Source organism: Triturus cristatus, chromosome 6 (genome assembly GCF_964204655.1).
Source record: "Triturus cristatus chromosome 6, aTriCri1.1, whole genome shotgun sequence".
In the NCBI taxonomy this organism is placed as follows: Eukaryota; Metazoa; Chordata; class Amphibia; order Caudata; family Salamandridae; genus Triturus; species Triturus cristatus.
The window spans coordinates 148,695,777-148,713,785 of record NC_140589.1 but is presented as its reverse complement, the minus strand read 5'-3'; the positions used below and the strand labels follow the sequence as shown (position 1 = coordinate 148,713,785).

The following is an 18,009-nucleotide window of genomic DNA, read 5'->3' as shown; positions in this document are numbered from 1 at the left end:
CGAAATAATAGTTTAAAACGTAAGTGAGACGTGTACATAAATGCAAAAAACAGTTCTACAAATAAACCTTGCTTACTGTCTGCACACCCTGCTTACTGTAATAGGCTTAGCGCCCTCTCTGCTCTTGGCATCTGTCAAGGCACAAGGAAGGTAAGCAGGCTGGTCTAATCCACTCACTCCTTCTCCATCCTGCAGGGCCTTCATGCGGTTCGGTGCCAAGAGACAAGAACACACCCACAGCACCTCTGTAACAACAGAAGAAGCCAGCAACCCCACCAATGCACCATAGGAATGGAGCTGTCTGAAACTGCGGAGCAAAGAGAAGAAACCACGTGCTGCTGAAGCGCCGTCTGACATTGCGGGCTCTACTGCAGAATGAGTCTGTCCTTTCGATCCAAGCCTCTCTCTGCTGCCACTGGAATAGCATAGTCTAGCATGGGTTGTGCGCCTTCTCAAAGCGGGCTAATACGCAATTTCACCGACAATTTAGCTGCAGGCAGACCTGGCCTGCCTCCCGCAAATAAAAATAGTTTACCAATTTCTTTACTGGTGGAAAGCTCGAGTTTCTCAGACCTAGATTGCAGTGCCGGCAGGGATGCTGCTGCCTGGAGGAAACACAGTTTGCACAAGAAAGACCCACGGGAGCAGGGCCATGCTCCCCACCTCAGGCAGGTCTACTCCAAGGACTCAACTCAGGCTGAACTGCAGAAAGACAAGAGCTCCATGGAACAAAAGGCATCTGGTGCGGACAGTGGGATGCCCCAGAGGACGACCACCGAAGGTAAACACCTCTCAAAGCAGAGCTCGAGCGACTCGGACCCGGCGTACCGCTCGAAAGACAACTATGAATGTCACCATAAGAAAGTCCGAAGGTCCAGGGCTCAGAAACCAGCAAAACCGGGTCGCCCTGCTAAGAAAGAACGAGAAGACACTTCCTTTGATGCCGAAATAAAGGTGGATTTCCCAGATCTGCTGGTCCAAGCGCACCAGAATACTTATGCCTATCTGAATCCAAATCTTTCCAAGTATGAAGCAATTATAGGCATGGCAAACCAGGCTACCCAAACACAGCTCATTATGCAGCAGATGGTAAGTTTTTTGTCCCTGCGCTTTGATGAAATTAACAGAATTTTAGAAGAAATTGCAGATGACGGGGAGCAGCTGTTGAAAGATGTTGGGAAGAACCTTGCCTGGCCCCTTGAGAAGGGGGACTCACGGGAACAGCCAGATCTGCTGCCACAGTTACTGCAGTACACGGTCAACAAAATGCAAGTATTGAACGAGACAGTCGCATCGTTAACCTCAGATGTCTTACAGGATACCTACAGCTACCTTGAATCGGCTGCAGCAAGTTTACAGGTGAAACTGAAGACGAAGCAAAAGTTTGACAAGCGCCTGCTTGAGACAATGAAGATGCTGGAGTCCTCTATAGTGGGTGCAGTCACATCACTCCCGAATGACTTGACTCTCTATTCAGAGGACAGTGGAATTGGGGCTGACGTTGAATCAATGAAAGAATTTTGCTCCGCTCACAAACTAGAAAAACAAGGAAGCAGTGACTCGTTGGGGCTGGTGAGTTCTGGAGGGACCACATGCAATTCCTCTCCAAAAGAACCTTCAAAAACAGTTACATCTTCTGACTGGGTACTTGGAAAACATGCTAAAGACTCTACAGAGTCCCCTGTGGTAACTTCTTCAACACAAGGAAATACATCATCCGTGCCTAAAAAGTACAATTCACCGGACACCAAAGCCGGCAAGGCTGGCGATGTAAGAGAATCTGTCGTGGACGATGATGACTCCTATCTGCATGACAATGAAGACAATGTACGTTTATCAGAAATTCTAATGTATACTTTACCACAGAGACCAATGACTTCACCTGCTAGAACAGGGGCCCAGAGGTGTTCTACAAAATTCATGGACAACCCCCCAAATGAGGAAATGACACTGAAAATGAAAGATGCCATAAGTGAAAAAATCAAGTTTGTACCTGTTGAGCCAGGCAGTCATGTATGGACAGACGAGGAAGGAGCAAACAAAAATCGTACCAGGCCCAATACAGCCAGTGGATGTAGGACACATACACGTGCACACAGAAGGTCTAGGTCTGAAGAGTCTCTTAAGAGTCAAGCCGAGGATCCAACTTTAATAGAACTTCAGAGAACCCAAAAGGTCCTTAACCAAAGATTGGAAAACATGCACGCTACAAACATAAAGAAAGGTCCAGACGGAGAGGCCAAGGCTGGAGATCAGAGGGAACGCCTTCCAGCACAATATTCGGACTGCATGATGCTATCCTCATCGATGAACAAACTGAAGGCATCTTTAGAAAAGCACTTCTGCATTTTACCAAATCAAGATAAACTCTCTCTTGGCAAATGGCTTCAGAACGGAGCAAGTGATTCCGATGAAAAACGCAGGAAGCCCGAAAGACCAACGACATTGAGACTTGAGTTAAAGAATCGATTGGTAAATGCTGGCACTTCAGCCACAAATCTTCAGAGTGAGGCTGCTTCTCCTAGACAGTCAGTTAGGAAGCTGATAGAGACTTTTACTCCACTTGAAAACCTGAGACCTACAAATGCGAGATCCTTAGGGCCTCTTAAATGCATTAAGAAGTATGGAATCCCTGTCTTGCCTCCATCCATTCCTGTTTATCGTATGCTTGAACATTTAAATGAGAAACGCTTTAGTTCACCTGCAGAAGGCATAGCCGATAAGCCTTTAGATTCTCCAATGGAAGATAGCAATCAGATAAGTATAACTACCTTCCCACCTATAATACCTGCTGCGGCTTATAGTACTGACTCTAGTGAAGGACTTGTTCACGATCTAGACCTGCCCCCACCTCCCCCAGAAATATTGCTAGACACTTCTTCTGGATCATTTGAATGTGACGTACCAGCAAGAGCGATGGACTCGTTCCCTGCAGAAACTCTCAATCAGGGTGCCAGGAAAGACACAGAGGTGCAAAGGAAAATGACATCTTCAGAAAAGATGAAAGCCACCTTGGGTACCAAAGATTTGTTGCCAAGCAAGCATGTTGCCAATATGACAGGAAATAAAGTAGTAAGAAATAACTTAAAACCAAATAAATACTCTGTGGAGTTGCATTACACCAGCTTCTCCGATAGTGATCAAGAGGTTGGATTAGTTTGCCTAAGAAATATGGAAAAGGAAGAGGCTGCGCAACTATACAAACAGTCCCATAAGATAATCCCACTCCAGAATCCTGGTAGCATTGTAAAAACAAAGGACAATGGAGAAAGCAAAGAAGCCAGTGTTTCTGTGGCACAAGGACAGCGCTCTCCAATTTCGCACAGAAAAATGTCTCCAACCAGAAGAAATTCTCCAACAAAATCCATGCCTACTCCTCCTGCAGAGAAAAGACTCCCAAGCCCTACACCTTACATGCATATGAGCCCTGAGCAGACAAGGCCACCATCTGTCCAAAACCTTCAAAGTCGTGCTAATAGCCCTGGGGGTGCAAGTCCACCGGTTCAAAGGAAGCTACCCAGTCCACCAGCTCAACGAAAGCCAACTAGCCCTTCCTTAGTGCGTAGATCATCAAACCCACCTGCTCATTGCAGGGCACCAAGCCCACCAGCCACTCGGAGAGATGCAAGTCCGCCTCCATATTGTAACACACCATCGCCACCTCCTGTCTCTCCATCTTTATCAAGCAGAAGAATGCGACATAGTTTTGATGGTTCTGATACTGCAAAAGTTGGCAGCAATGCGCAATCAATATTTTGCCCCTCAAGTCCCACTATGTTTGAGTCCAAGCAACCTTCACCACTCACAAGCTCCAGCTCTGAAGATTCAGTTGGTCAGTACCACCCTTCAAGAGCGTCACTGAGAAACAATGCAGCATTTAACCAGTTTGGGGAGCAGCAAAGAAGGGCAGCTTTGAGTGCCGCAAACCCTCAGCCTTACATCAGGAGGTGCTATTCTGACCGCCAGCGAAGGGTGAGGTTTCCAGTTTCTGTTACAGCTGGGAATGAACCATTGCTAAGCCAAACTAGGTAAGGCAAGTTTCCATTTGATCATTTTGACTGTTGTACTATTTTTCATACTTGAGTGAGTGAGTGAGTGGATGGAAAGTTTGATGGAAGAGTGCCAGGATGAATGGGTGAATAAGTGAATGCATGGCAGGATGAATGAGTGAGAGGGCCTCTTATGTTTTACTTTTTATATGCTATTATTGATAACTTCTCAATCCTTTGATTTCCAAATATCATTGAAAGTCCTATATATTTTAATCATAAAATTTAAAATAAACAGCCAAGACGTGTATTGTGAAATACATTTTACTTCTTCTGGGCTCACTCTATCGTTGTTCTATCAATATTCACTTATTTTCTTGAACTTCACTCTGACGCGCCAGGCCTCATAGAGACCAGCCCTTATCAAGACGTGCATCACCGGTTACAGTGTAAATATGACTACTGGGCACACGTATGTAAATGGTATTTCTCGAAACAAGCCTTGGGCGTGTATTTTAGGAATCCAACTAAGAAATTAAATGGATTGATTAAATATTTTGATGGAAATTAAAACAGAGACTGTGGATGATTTTTGAAATTCAAAGGACTGAGAAAGTACCAATCATAGAATATAAAACTTAAGAGATCCCCTAAACTTTTGTTTTTTCTTAGAAAGGGCTCTAGGAGATGGATAGAGCCTAAGCATTGTCCTGGTTTGTACTGCGCTTGAGACTTTCCATATTTGCCCCATTGTTTACTGAATGTGTGAGTGAATGAGTTCATGGTTGGCTGCAAACAAGTTACACTCATTTTATGGACCGAAGCCCAACCAAAAGTGAAAATGATATTAAAGTACCAAGAATCATCAATGCTATGCTTTAGTTTACAATGACACATTTCTAAATTATGCCAGATATGTAATAGTTTCCATTTCATCAATTTTGCAATTGTACTATTTTTTATGCTCGCAGAGATTATTTGATTGTGACTTTATTTTCAGTTAACTTACCAGTTTAAATAAGCATAATGTACAATAAAATCTGTCTCTTACTAAATTAATATGCCAAAACCACTGAAACAGAAAAAATGTTGATAGTACAATATGACAAGTCAATGAGATCTTATTAGTGCTAAAGATATTAGCTATGGGCAGCCCCGTCTGAAAACTCAAAGCAGCCTTTGCAAACATTTTCAGACCAGCCCCCCCATCTGGTGCAATGTGATCGAGCAATGCGAGTGAGCCTTACCACTTCACGATGGGTTCTACCCCCCAAAATGTGGTACTTAATGGCAAAAATGGTTCATTCTACAACACATTTTTCCTTATATATTAAAATGTATTAACTTTTAAAGCATAGTAAATGAGGACCTTACAGTGCACCATGATACCCGGTCATATCCACAGATACTCTTGCAGAGAACACAAAAAACTCAGAACAGAGAACACAAAAAATAAGACAAACCAGTCCCCATATGGTGCACTGCGAGCAATCCAGGCCACTGAAGGGGTGGCTTGACATTATTATTGTTTTTATCAAAGCGACCACCACTACACCATATGCTTCTGTCATGGACCGAGAAAGGAACTAATGACTGGTAAGACAGTGTCGTTGATTGCTCCTTGTCTGCAGGACATTGTAAGCCGCCACTTTTAAAGACACCGGTGTCTTTTAGTCTCTGATCCATCACTATTTGTCAGTAATGAGTATACTGATGCAATAAATACTGGTTTAACTGGATGGTGGTTATGTGCAATAATACACTGAGTATACACAGGTCCATAGCCCATGCCTGTGCAATAAAATGCTTTTCCATATTGATAACGACCGTATGTTGATAAAGCACTAGGTTCAACGCACCTACAACCGATGTAGTTCCCAGACCATCTGTACACACATGGTTAAACACAGAAGTAATGGTTGTGGTACATTGCTAGGTTTTTCCGTGCCTTATAGTTTTGATTGGCTGTCATCCACAGTGGCTTATGGATGGGTTTTATGGTGCAGCACTCTGAGATCTCCCAACAAGAGAGGTGCTTAAGAGAAACTCGCGAATCCTAGAATAAACATTTGCCCATTTTAAATATTTAAACACGAGGAAACATAAATGAGAACGGCCCCTTAGAGAATGATCGGTGTGGCAATTCAGTTCGTAGTGCTCCACGGCGCATGGAGCAACCAGTATGACAACGCCTCCCAAAGTTTTTGGGAGAGGAGAGGAAGGCTGCACGTGTTTGGCTGCTAGTCGCCTGGATATAGGGTGTTTGTCCACAGTTCGGGCTTCTTCGAGGGGATGAGGGGCTTTACAATAAGGTGCTGTTGAGGGACGTCAGAGATGGCATCATACTTTTGGGTTTTGTTGTTAATGCTATTATGGTTGATTGTAAAGGGTGTGATACTGAAGTGTCCAGAGCTGTGACGAGAGGCAGTTATTTAGTGACAGAGCAAGCCAGGGCTTCAAAAGGGAAGCCTGCTCTCTCTTTAGGTCTCGCATAGGGCAGCGCATGCGCTGCCTCTACGAGGCATTAAGTAATTAGTTTTACTAGTTAAACTCCACCCATTGCATTTCTCTTTGCTTAGTCACTTACCATTGGTGAAATTTGTCATTGCTCTTCTTAACGTGCTCTTTGTTGGCTGGTGGTCCGTCATGTCATTTCCGTGTTCTTCCGTTTCTGGTGGAAGCAGCATCGATCAACTACTGTTAACTTGCGCTGCAGGGCGGCATCTTTTAATGTAGGCACTTCTTTGTGTTTTTAGGTCGAGCCTAGAGCAGTGCATGCGCTGCTTGCTCGACGTTTAGTAACTGGCTTTTCAAAGTGCTACCAAAGGCTGTTCCCGGCCACCAGCATGCGGTTACGCGCAGCGTGAACGTGCACAGGAGCCATCTGGCTATTGTAATGGCTCATTAAGCCTTCCAGTGCCTGAACCATGCTCCTCCACACCCTCTCTCTGCTCTCACTCCCCCCTCCATTCTCCCCCTCACGCTTAGCCAGCTTCATTTTCTTTCATGCTTTTGTGCTCAAAGTGTTACGTTTTCTTATTCGTAAAGAAATAGAGTGCGCGCATTTAGCATGTCAAACCTGTACTAACATACACAAACTTTTTTACATGTGAACTACGTTACTAAAAAAACGCAAACCGTACACCTTGAATCCAAAGCATTGGATCATCGCTAGAAGTCCTAAATGATTAGAAGTCATTCAGTGCACGCTTCCAGCAGGCACACACCACCAGCTGTCAGTGCACGCTTCCACCAGGCACACACACACCACCAGCCGTCAGTTCACGCTTCCACCAGGCACACACACCACCAGCCGTCAGTGCACGCTTCCACCAGGCACACACACACCACCAGCCGTCAGTGCACGCTTCCACCAGGCACACACACCGGCAGCCGTCAGTGCACGCTTCCACCAGGCACACACACCACCAGCCGTCAGTGCACGATTCCACTAGGCACACACACCACATGTCGTCAGTGCACGCTTCCACGAGGCACACACCACCAGCCGTCAGTGCACGCTTTCACCAGCCACACACAACACCAGCCATCAGTACATGCTTCCACCAGGCACACACACCACCAGCCGTCAGTGCACGCTTCCACCAGGTATACACACCACCAGCCATCAGTGCATGCTTCCACTAGGCACACACACCACCAGCCGTCAGTGAACGCTTCCACCAGACACACACACCACCAGCCGTCAGTGCATGCTTCCACCAGACACACACACCACCAGCCGTCAGTGCACGCTTCCACCAGGCACACACACCATCAGCCATCAGTGCACGCTTCCACCAGGCACACACACCACCATCCGTCAGTGCACGCTTCCACCAGGCATACACACCACCAGCCGTCAGTGCACGCTTCCACCAGGCACACACACCACCAGCCATCAGTGCACGCTTCCACCAGGCACACACACCACCAGCCGTCAGTGTACGATTCCACCAGGCACACACACCACCAGCCGTCAGTGAACGCTTCCACCAGGCACACACCACCAGCCGTCAGTGCACGCTTTCACCAGGCACATACACCATTAGCCATCAGTGCATGCTTCCACCAGGCACACACACCATCAGCCGTCAGTGCACGCTTTCACCAGGCACACACACCACCAGTCATCAGTGCACGCTTCCACCAGGCACACACACCACCAGACGTCAGTGCATGCTTCCACCAGGCACACACACCACCAGCTGGCAGTGCACGCTTTCACCAGGCACACACACCACCAGCCATCAGTGCATGCTTCCACCAGGCACACACACCACCAGCCGTCAGTGCACGCTTCCACCAGGCACACACACCACCAGCCGTCAGTGCACGCTTCCACCAGGCACACACACCACCAGCTGTCAGTGCATGCTTCCACCAGGCACACACACCATCACCCGTCAGTGCATGATTCCACCAGGCACACACACCACCAACCATCAGTGCACGCTTCCACCAGGCACACATCACCAGCCGTCAGTGCACGCTTTCACCAGGCACACACACCACCAGCCGTCAGTGCACGCTTTCACCAGGCACACACACCACCAGCCGTCAGTGCAGCAGGCAGGCTCTTCTCAGAGTTTCTTGGTAAATATGTGTTCGATGCTTGGGAGAGAGTGGGCCGAGTTTCCTTAAACCATGCTGAGTATGCAGGTGCAGTGCATGAACTCCTGTGTGAGTGAGTCACGCTGCATGGGCTCACTCACTCCAAACTTGTAAACTGCGCCTGCACCAGGCATTTTCTCATTTGCAAAGTTTGGCGCATGCGCACAGCTAGGCAGCCCCCACACCCCCGGAAATGACTGCTTCCTACAACCAGAATGGAAACAACATTCAGAGCTATGAAAACACGTTCATTTGATGCAAAGAACTGTTAACAAAAACCATGTCCAGCTATTGTAGATCTGGCAACTTAAACAAAACAGCAACAAAAAACAAACAAGCATTGGCATAGCCAATAGGTCTCGCTTTTTGGACCGTATAAGTATTTAGTTATGCAGCAGAATATCCTTGGTGCAACAACACCAACTGTTGCATGGCTAAACACTTATAAAGTCCCAAATGCGAGACCTATTGGCTATGCCAATGCTTGTTTCTAACTCTGCTTTCCCAGATATTCATTGGCTGTAGGCGTGCAACGCCATTGTGCTGAAAGGCTTCAGCTCCTCCCACCCCTCGTGTGTCTCAGCCGGGGCTGATGCAGCTTCAGCTGCTGTGGGCTCTGCTGGGCAGTGTCAGGAGTCTTATCTCCGGCACGCCCGAGTTTTTCACTGGTCTTTAAAGACCATTTGCATATTTACCTACCTTTGTAAACTGTTTAACAAGGCTTAGTTTTATTTCTGGTTTCAGTAGCCCCTGGGCCTTCACTCTGCCTACTCCTTACATTTGGATTTTACTTTTACTGCCGTACTGTGAGAATGCATTTCATGAAAAGAAATATAAAGTAGGGTTGCCAAAACAAGAATACCAGCCTTCTGTTGTTTAAAGAGCCTGCAAAGGCCTCATCTTGACACTAAATAGGATTATAAATAAAATCATATGTATTCATTTGTAATGTGACTTTTCTGTCTTAGTTCCCTTTAATTATCAGTCATGGATAATTCAGGCAGCCCTAGCACACAGTTACAAATGCTTTCTATTTATATTTGCTGTTCCAAGTATGCACAGATAAGTGCTGAAAAAAGGCTTTAGGTGACTGCTTATTTTTATAATGTCCGAGACATCAATGTAATGAGCTGGAAACCCTAATCACAAGACTGGAAGTTTGTTGTAGGATGAACCCAATATTTATTTCCCCCATCCCTGAACAGGGCCGGACTGGGAATTCAAACCGGCCTTGGCAATTGAGTCGGACCAGCCACGGAAGAGGGGGTGGGGGCTGAGGTGGGGGGTTGCACGTGGAAAACACTGCAGCTGCTTTTAGTAGAGGGGGCCGCTATTACAGAACTGCTGCAAAACCGACCTCCTGTACCAAAATCGGCACCCACCGGTCCAAAACCAGCACCCGCCCTTCCGGCCCACCGAGGAAACGCCGGGTGCCCGCTACAGCCAGTCCAGCCCTGTCCCTGAATAATGCCATAATAACAATAGTTTAACTGATATCTGAAACCCTATACCAGCCCTCAATAACATGCTGAGTTACTTCAAGTGTCTGGGAATGCACCCTGCATTCAGACAACGCACTCCTCATTCTTGCCCTTCACTTTCAAACTCACCCTGCACTCACAGCGATCACAATGCACTCACACTGATCACCATGCACTCACGCCATTCACCCTGCACTGACAATGACCACATAGCACTTATGCCACTTGCCAAGAACTCACACCATTCTCCCTCCACTTACCCAGCGGTCACATGAGTACACCGCTGACTCTGCACTCACAGTGATCACTCTGCACTCACAATGTACTTGCGCTGTTCACCCTCTACCTCACTCTACAGTCTCACGAGCACACTACTCACCCTGCACTCATGGGACACTTCACTCACCTGTCCCCCTCACTGCTCACTCTGCAATTTCACTCAACAAGCCTATCACTAACCATACATTAATTCGTTCCACTCTGCACTTACATCCGCACTCAAATTCATATGGTCACCTCACTCACCCTGTTAATGTTCCTGCTACAAAGAACGTGTACCATGCAGATCATAGAACTGAGTGTGAGTAAACTGCGAGTAGCCCTGTAAAAAAAATGAAAAGTTTATCAGATAGGGGCGAAAGAGAGATGAGGTGCATTGTTGGCGAGTGGTAGTGAGGGAATTCATGGAGAAGGAGGAAATGTGGAAGGGGCGCCAAGAAAGACTGTTGCACCGTGCCCGACCTGTTCTAGGGCCAGCCCTGGCTGGGAGTCTTAGCCCCCCCCCCGAAGTTTGGGTGTAGTTTTGCTCCCCTGATTGGAAGTATGGGTCCCAGCCACCAGCCTGTCCACAGCATTTCTATGACAGGTAAGAAAATGAGCCTCACACCATCCAACATTTGCAAAATCACAATCCCGGCATGTCTTTTGTACGTTAGGCTTTGTGCCAACGATGGCCAAGGACGCTGACTTATGAAAGGAATCAAATTTGAATTATAAATCACCTGACCTCGTCAGGAGAGCCCATGAACGCCGTTTTTTGTCTTTTATTTAATTCCACATCATGGAAATGACAGAGCGACAGCAGCGCCTGACTTGCACTCTCTTTGCACTGAAGCTGGCACTTTCACTGATGTCACAGCAAGACGAAATACCCTCGGGAGGCTGGAAAGTACAGTGCAATGCTGATTATGCTACTGAGGGCCGACCTTTCAACACTGCTGAAAAATTTGCCCTCAGTAACATAATTAGCCCCCACCCTTCCTGCCTCCCAGGGAAACGCCTGGTGCCAGGTACTGCCAGTCCGGCCCTGGTTATGGGCTACTAACAAACTTTCAGACTTTAGATCATAGGTTTGGACACACAGGTTTGAGTACCAGCTTTGTCACTTGACTCATTTTTGTGAATCTGGGCTGACTACTGTCTCAGCTCCTTCATCTGTCAAATACATAGAACAAAGCGTCTGATGCACAAAGATTCCTAATAAGAAATCGTAAATTGCATCAAGTACCGATTCGCAATTTGCGTTTCTTATTAGGAATCTACTAAAATGGAGTCGATAGAAGTGAGTGCAAATTGCACACTGACTGCTATCGAAAGCACTGATATAGTGTGAACCAGCCTATCTATTATTAGGTTGGTTTGCAAAATATTGATTTTTAGTGGGTGTCATTTCGACCTACCCCATCAATAATACGCATGAGGGAGTTCACAAATTGGTTAGGGTCACAGGCATGGTGGCCTGCTGGGGTTGGCAGACCAACATGTCTGTGATTGCTTTTAAATAAAAGCAATTTTTTTTTTTGCTTACAGATTTAGATAGCACGAACTTATCCCGAAGGAATTGAAGTGCTTTACATGAGCACCAGTTACATTACACAAGGACACATTGATATTTTTATTAGGCACAGGGAGATTATGTGATTTGCCCAAAATCACGATGTGCAGTCGATCCCGAGGCTCGAACCTTGGTTTCCCAGCTCCAAAGTCGGCAGTCTAGCCGTGAAACCACTTCCTCTCCCTAATCCTAGCACCTTATGCAATCGTTTTCCTAAAAAGAAAACGGGGTGAATTTAAAACACAAATGTTTTTTGTCAACATTCACAAAAAGGGAAGGGGTCCCTTGTGAACACCTTCCTTTTTGCGAATGGTTACCACTAATTGGTGGTGGTGAAATTTTAAAGTTTTGTGACCGAAATCTGGTTAAGGAATCAGTATGTAGAAGGGACGACTTTTACACGCCACTTCCAAATAACGATTCTGCAATTAGTCTAAAATCCAAATTGCATTTTGGCAACGTGTTACTGAATCCCAGTTTGGGTTTTGCACATTTAAAAAAGCAAATTTGTGGTCACAAAGTGTCAGACTTGATCTCAGCCACCGTAAAATCACTTTGGACATCAGACTCAAAGTGCACTATTCAAGAAAGATAATTAATATGTTCATTTATATGGGATTAAGGTGGTCGGAAGCCCATGCCTTAGTCAAAGGTTCTCTTGCTAACCCCTTCAGTGCCACGCCCTTTCCCCCTCCTGTGCCGGGCGTTGCACTGCATAATGTGATTTTGGTCACTTTTTTGTTTGTCTAAAATGTGACCTATTGCATAATTTTCACGTTCCATATCTAATCAAATCAGGTATTTATTTTATTCAGTGGTGTGTTTGTTAAGATTAAAGTTTGGTAATTCTTTTAACCTCCCATTTCTCATTTCCCCCATGTATTTTTGATTTTCGTAAGTCATAAAACTTGTTGCAAAATGGTTGTTCATTCATCAAATAAAATTAGGACTTACTGAGAGGGGTTTCCAAATGACGTGTAATAGGTTACACTAATCATTTCAGCCAGGGCATCAGCAAGTGGTAATATTATTAAAATACCAAGAATTATCATTATTATGCCAGTGCAAGTATGAAACCAATAATCAGAAACACTGCTCTAACTGTGCACACATAAATGCAACTGTCATCTTGAAACCATTCACACAATTGCTGCTGCATTAAGTGGGAACATTCAGTGGAGTTCTCACATGAAATGCGGCAGCCATCTTGACATTTTCAAGATGTCTGCCACACTCATTTGGAAGCGTCGGAGCATTTATTCAAATCGCTGAGCAAAATCGAATAATTACACAAAGGACAATGCCAGTTGTTCTCTCTCAACACTTGTTAAGAATTACAGTGCAGCTTGTTGGGCTAATTAAAGTGGTGGCTCCTACTTTCTCAATATGTCGGAAACATTCCATGGAGTTTGCAGTGAATTTCACCATTTGTGTCAAAAGACAATCCCAATATGTTTTCTCTGATTCTTTAGACTACCTCTTAGGTAACCCTGTCCCCTCCAGTGACAGATGACTGCCTCACATTGCAGCTCTGTATTCATGTAAGAGCATCAGTGATTCAGTCAGTGGCAGCCTCCTTGAAACAGTAATGTGCATGCCAACATTTACATGAGGAAAGTCAAGTGGAAGACTCTAAAAAAAAGAATCAGGAGAGTGCATTTTCCCCACTGACGTCAGTTGCGGGAGAGGCAATTTCAGGTAGGTGACAGCTAAAAAGAAGTCATTTTTGCTATAATATCGGGTATATTTTCATGTATGCATTAATGTCTAATTTCAAGATTGTCCACACATTCAGGAACAGTCGCAGCAGCCGCACGTGGCAGACTGGAGGAGGCGGCCCCCTCCCTGACGGGGGTGTAGCGCTGGCCCCACAGTAGACCCAGGATGTGCATTAGCATTTGGCCACACATTAAAGTACTGCTAGGGTACTACTGAGCGTTGGCCCACAATGTGAATGAGTCTGACATGCAATGGATGATGGGGCCTCAATAAGAGCAGCCTAAACCACACAAAAAATAAACCATGTGTTTAAGTATGTATGCACTATAATATTTGTCACAATCATTTGTTTAGTATTTTATAAAATGGGAGTGCACTGCCTGGCATACAAGCATGCAGTACACCCAGATGCATTGTGGTAAATGCAGTTCATGGTAACACTCACTTTAGTTGAAAGTCTTTAACATTCCCTGCTGTTGTTGCAGCCAGTACTGCGCATCTCTAGACATGTGCTTCAAGATATGTGTCCTTCAGTAGAGAGTAATGGTTTAAATGTGAGGTGCTGGCAGTGCTGCTCACAGCCTTCTCAGGTTTCTGTACCACTGCAGATCGCAGGTGCATCCTAATGAGCTTCTCAGTCCAATTGCTCAACAAGGAGCCAATCAAAAGAGGGGAGAGCACACATTGCTTGGCATACCAGCACACCATTCGTCCAAATGCATTGTGGTAAATTCATTGCATATTAACACTTAATTTAGTTGAAAGTTTTTAGTGAGCACCATTGTGGGTGCATGCCAGGCAGTGTTTCTGAAAACACAGGCATTTCACAATGAAACACATTTTATTTTTCATCAGTAAGCTAATTTAAGACCAACAGAGGCTTGCCATTTTCATGAAAAAGAATAGTAGTATTGGTCCCAAAACATCAGTGTCATTTTCACTAAGAACTTGTACTACTGTCACACCAGGTCATAGTCTGCTTTTCATGCCTGTCTATCATATAACAGGGATAGTACATCCAGAATGTCCACAGTATGTCATGGATAGGCCCCAATAAAGCGCATGGCTGGAATGCCGATAGCATATCATGAATAGCCCCTGTGAGGCTTTTGATTGACAGCAGAGACACACAGTGCGGCTGTCAGCTGTCAGTAATTCCTGACCGTCAGTACCCAGTTAGAAGACACTCCATCATCAATATATAAATATTCCTGAACAAACTCAAATGTTGCAACGTAAAAATCCTCCATCTTTACAACAACTTGTTTTATATAGTGCATCATACTGCACTGCACACCGGCCGGTTCGAAGCATTGGAAGTAACACGTAGTACTGATAGCCAATTCATTTTTACTCTTTTTGGTTTGAGTGGAATCCCCAGATGTGACTGTGCAACTCAGTGAGGAAACAGCAATTGCAATGCCTCCCCGTTCTGGTAAAGGGGTGACTGATGCCAATGCATAAGGTTGACAGAGGTTATTCTGCATCAGAAGATTGCTGGGAAGGCAGGAGGAGGCGGCTTGGTGACTTGAGAAGGTCTGAGGCTGTCTTCACCTTTGGACCAAACCAGGGGAATTGGAGGGAGCTCCATGCTATGGTGCCTGAGGGGCGAGCACCATTTATCTGCACATGCATCAACGCTATTCTTGCTCACTGGTTAATTTCCGAAGCAGGCCCCTAACTGAAAGAAAATCTCAACAAACCCAGCTTTCATTTGGATTTGTGAATTCATAGCAGGTATAGAAGACATTACAGGATGTAGTGGTATAGGGTTAAACTGTTCTGCGCAGAATGGGCATGGCCTGATCGCCCAACACAGTGGCAGCAATTTCTTGAGACCCTGAGCTATGTCATTCTGCTTCATCCTGCACTACGCAAACTGAGGTGTGCGCCAACTTACTAATGGGGTCAATCGCTGAGTTGGCTGGCAGTTTTAGGCTGCAGGCACAGGACTGACCTCTCCAAGATTTACCTCTGCACCAGGCCTCGTGGCTAAATGAAAAGTGGACTGTAGAGGCCCTGTGAAAGAGGTACCATGCTCTCCTGGTAAAGTCTGGTGGAACTGGCCAGGAGATCTGACCCAATCAGGGCAATGCTGCTGGCCAGAGAAGTGAAGTTGGGGCCTGAATCCAGGGACAATTTCCAGACTACGATGAAGGCCTGACCTTTGGGCACATGGGCACCTGTGGCCGGCCACCACATTGGTCGTGCTGGTTCTTTTTTTTCACCCTCGCCATTACTCCTGATGCAGCATCGGCTTGGTGCCTCCTGTGCTTCTTTCCCATTCTGGCTGGTCGTGCACGCACTGTGGCCTTATTTGTAAAGAAGCCCGGGAGGGCCAGTGAGAAAGTGGAGACTGAGGCATGAACGGGGGTGGGGGGCAAAGCAGGTAGCGACTGACCATCGGTGGTGGGCCCTCTACTTTAATTGCTATCTCATATAAGGACCACCGCTGACATTTAGGGTAGCCTGGTTTTCCTCAGAATGCCAGAAAAGCATCCTAAGACACATGTACATACTCAATTGCACCCTGTAGAGGCAGGCCCAGAGAGAAACATCTCAAAGCAGCAAACACAACGTCTACATGGCACCACTAGCATGCATCGCCCGACAGCACGATCTCAACATAATCTCCTACGCCGACGACACTCAGCTGATCCTCTCCCTCACCAAGGACCCCCTCACCGCCAAATCCAACCTCCACCGGGAATGAAGGCCGTCGCAGACTGGATGGAGGACAGCCGCCTCAAACTGAACACAGACAAGACGGAAATCCTCATCCTCGGGTCCAACCCCTCCACATGGGACGACTCTTGGTGGCCCACGTCACTGGGGTCCCCCCCCGGCCCCCACCGACCACGCACGCAACCTGGGAGTCATCCTCGACTCGAAACTCTCCATGACCAAACAAGTCAACGCAGTCTCCTCCACCTGTTTCAACACCCTCCGCATGCTCCGCAAGATCTACAGCTGGATCCCGACAAACACGAGGAAACCAGTCACCCAGGCCCTAATCAGCAGCAGACTCGACTACGGAAATGCCCTCTGCGCCGGAGCCTCGTCCAAGCTCATCAACAGACTACAGAGAATCCAGAACGCCTCTGCACGCCTGATCCTCGACGTCCCACGCCGCGACCACATCACCCCCCACCTGAGGAACCTGCACTGGCTCCCCGTCGACAAAAGAATCTCCTTCAAACTCCTGATCCACGCACACAAGGCACTCCACAAAACCGGCCCAGCCTATCTCAACAGTCGACTCTCCTTCTACGTACCCAACAGGAAACTTTGCTCCGCTGACCACGCCCTGGCCACGGTCCCACGCATCCAGAGAACTCCTTCCGGAGGCAGATCCTTCTCCCATCGCGCCGCCAGGACCTGGAACACCCTCCCCCTCTACCTGCGACAAACAGATGACCTGCTGACCTTCAGGAGACAACTCAAGACCTGGCTCTTCGACCAATAGCAGCAGCACCAACTCCCCCCCCCACCCTCCCCCCCAGCGCCTTGAAACCCTCACGGGTATGTAGTGCGCTTTACAAATTATGTGATTGATTGAACACACCAAAGTACCTTGTAACTATCAATCCATTTGCCTTCTCCATGATACTGAGCTCGTACAGAACAAGGAAGTAAGTAAAGTATAGTAGTAGTTATGGTGTGGTTACTCCCAGCCACTTTCCCTCGCTGTCAGGGACAGAAAAAAACTTGATCCGACTTCCCAAGAGAGCGAAATTGAAAGTACGACAAAAGTACGATGGCTCCAGAACAACATTAGAATGCTGTGGTAGGGCCTGTATGGGGAGAAGGAAACCTTACTGGGGCAATCATCCAAGCAATGCAGGACAATAGCACCTTATTGGAAGGTAAAATAGGAGAGGTAGGCTTGAAGGCTCCATCTTTCGGCAAGATCTCAGAAAGGTGGTGGACCATGTGAGAAATGATGAAGCCTGGGTATTCACGACAGTAGACACAGTCCAGTGACCTGCCTACTAAAAACAACCAAGGGCGTGGAGAACTGGGTGGAGGATGCCGAAGAGATATTACAGCGTAACAACCTCTGCTTCATGATAAGCCCAGAGGGAGCTGAGGGATAATACCCCAGAATAATTTCTACATAACTGGCTTCAGTCTTTGATGCCTGTTCCTCTACTTCATTATTGAATGCACCCACCGTGCATTTATGTCAAGACTGTCATCCAGAGCACCCCCGGTCACTAATTGCAAGGCTTCTCAACTATATGGACCTGGAAAGCATGCTAATAGCTTATCAAGAGGAAAAAATTTTGCTTGATTCGTCCAAAACAATGGCTGTAAGAAAGTGGATTATTTTTTGGGGTGTACAGTCTCCCACTGCAAGGAATAATAACAC

At 46.5% G+C, this 18,009-nt stretch overlaps 1 protein-coding gene across 1 annotated transcript in view; it reads left to right on the top strand.

Moving 5' to 3' along the window:
* The first annotated feature begins 229 nt into the window (after positions 1-229).
* Positions 230-18,009, top strand: part of PCARE (photoreceptor cilium actin regulator) — a 212,211-nt gene continuing 194,431 nt past the window's right edge. Inside the window, exon 1 of the mRNA XM_085610382.1 lies at positions 230-4,028. Coding sequence (XP_085466508.1) covers positions 436-4,028 — 3,593 coding nt within the window. The 5' untranslated portion in view covers positions 230-435. The remainder of the gene's footprint in view (positions 4,029-18,009) is intronic.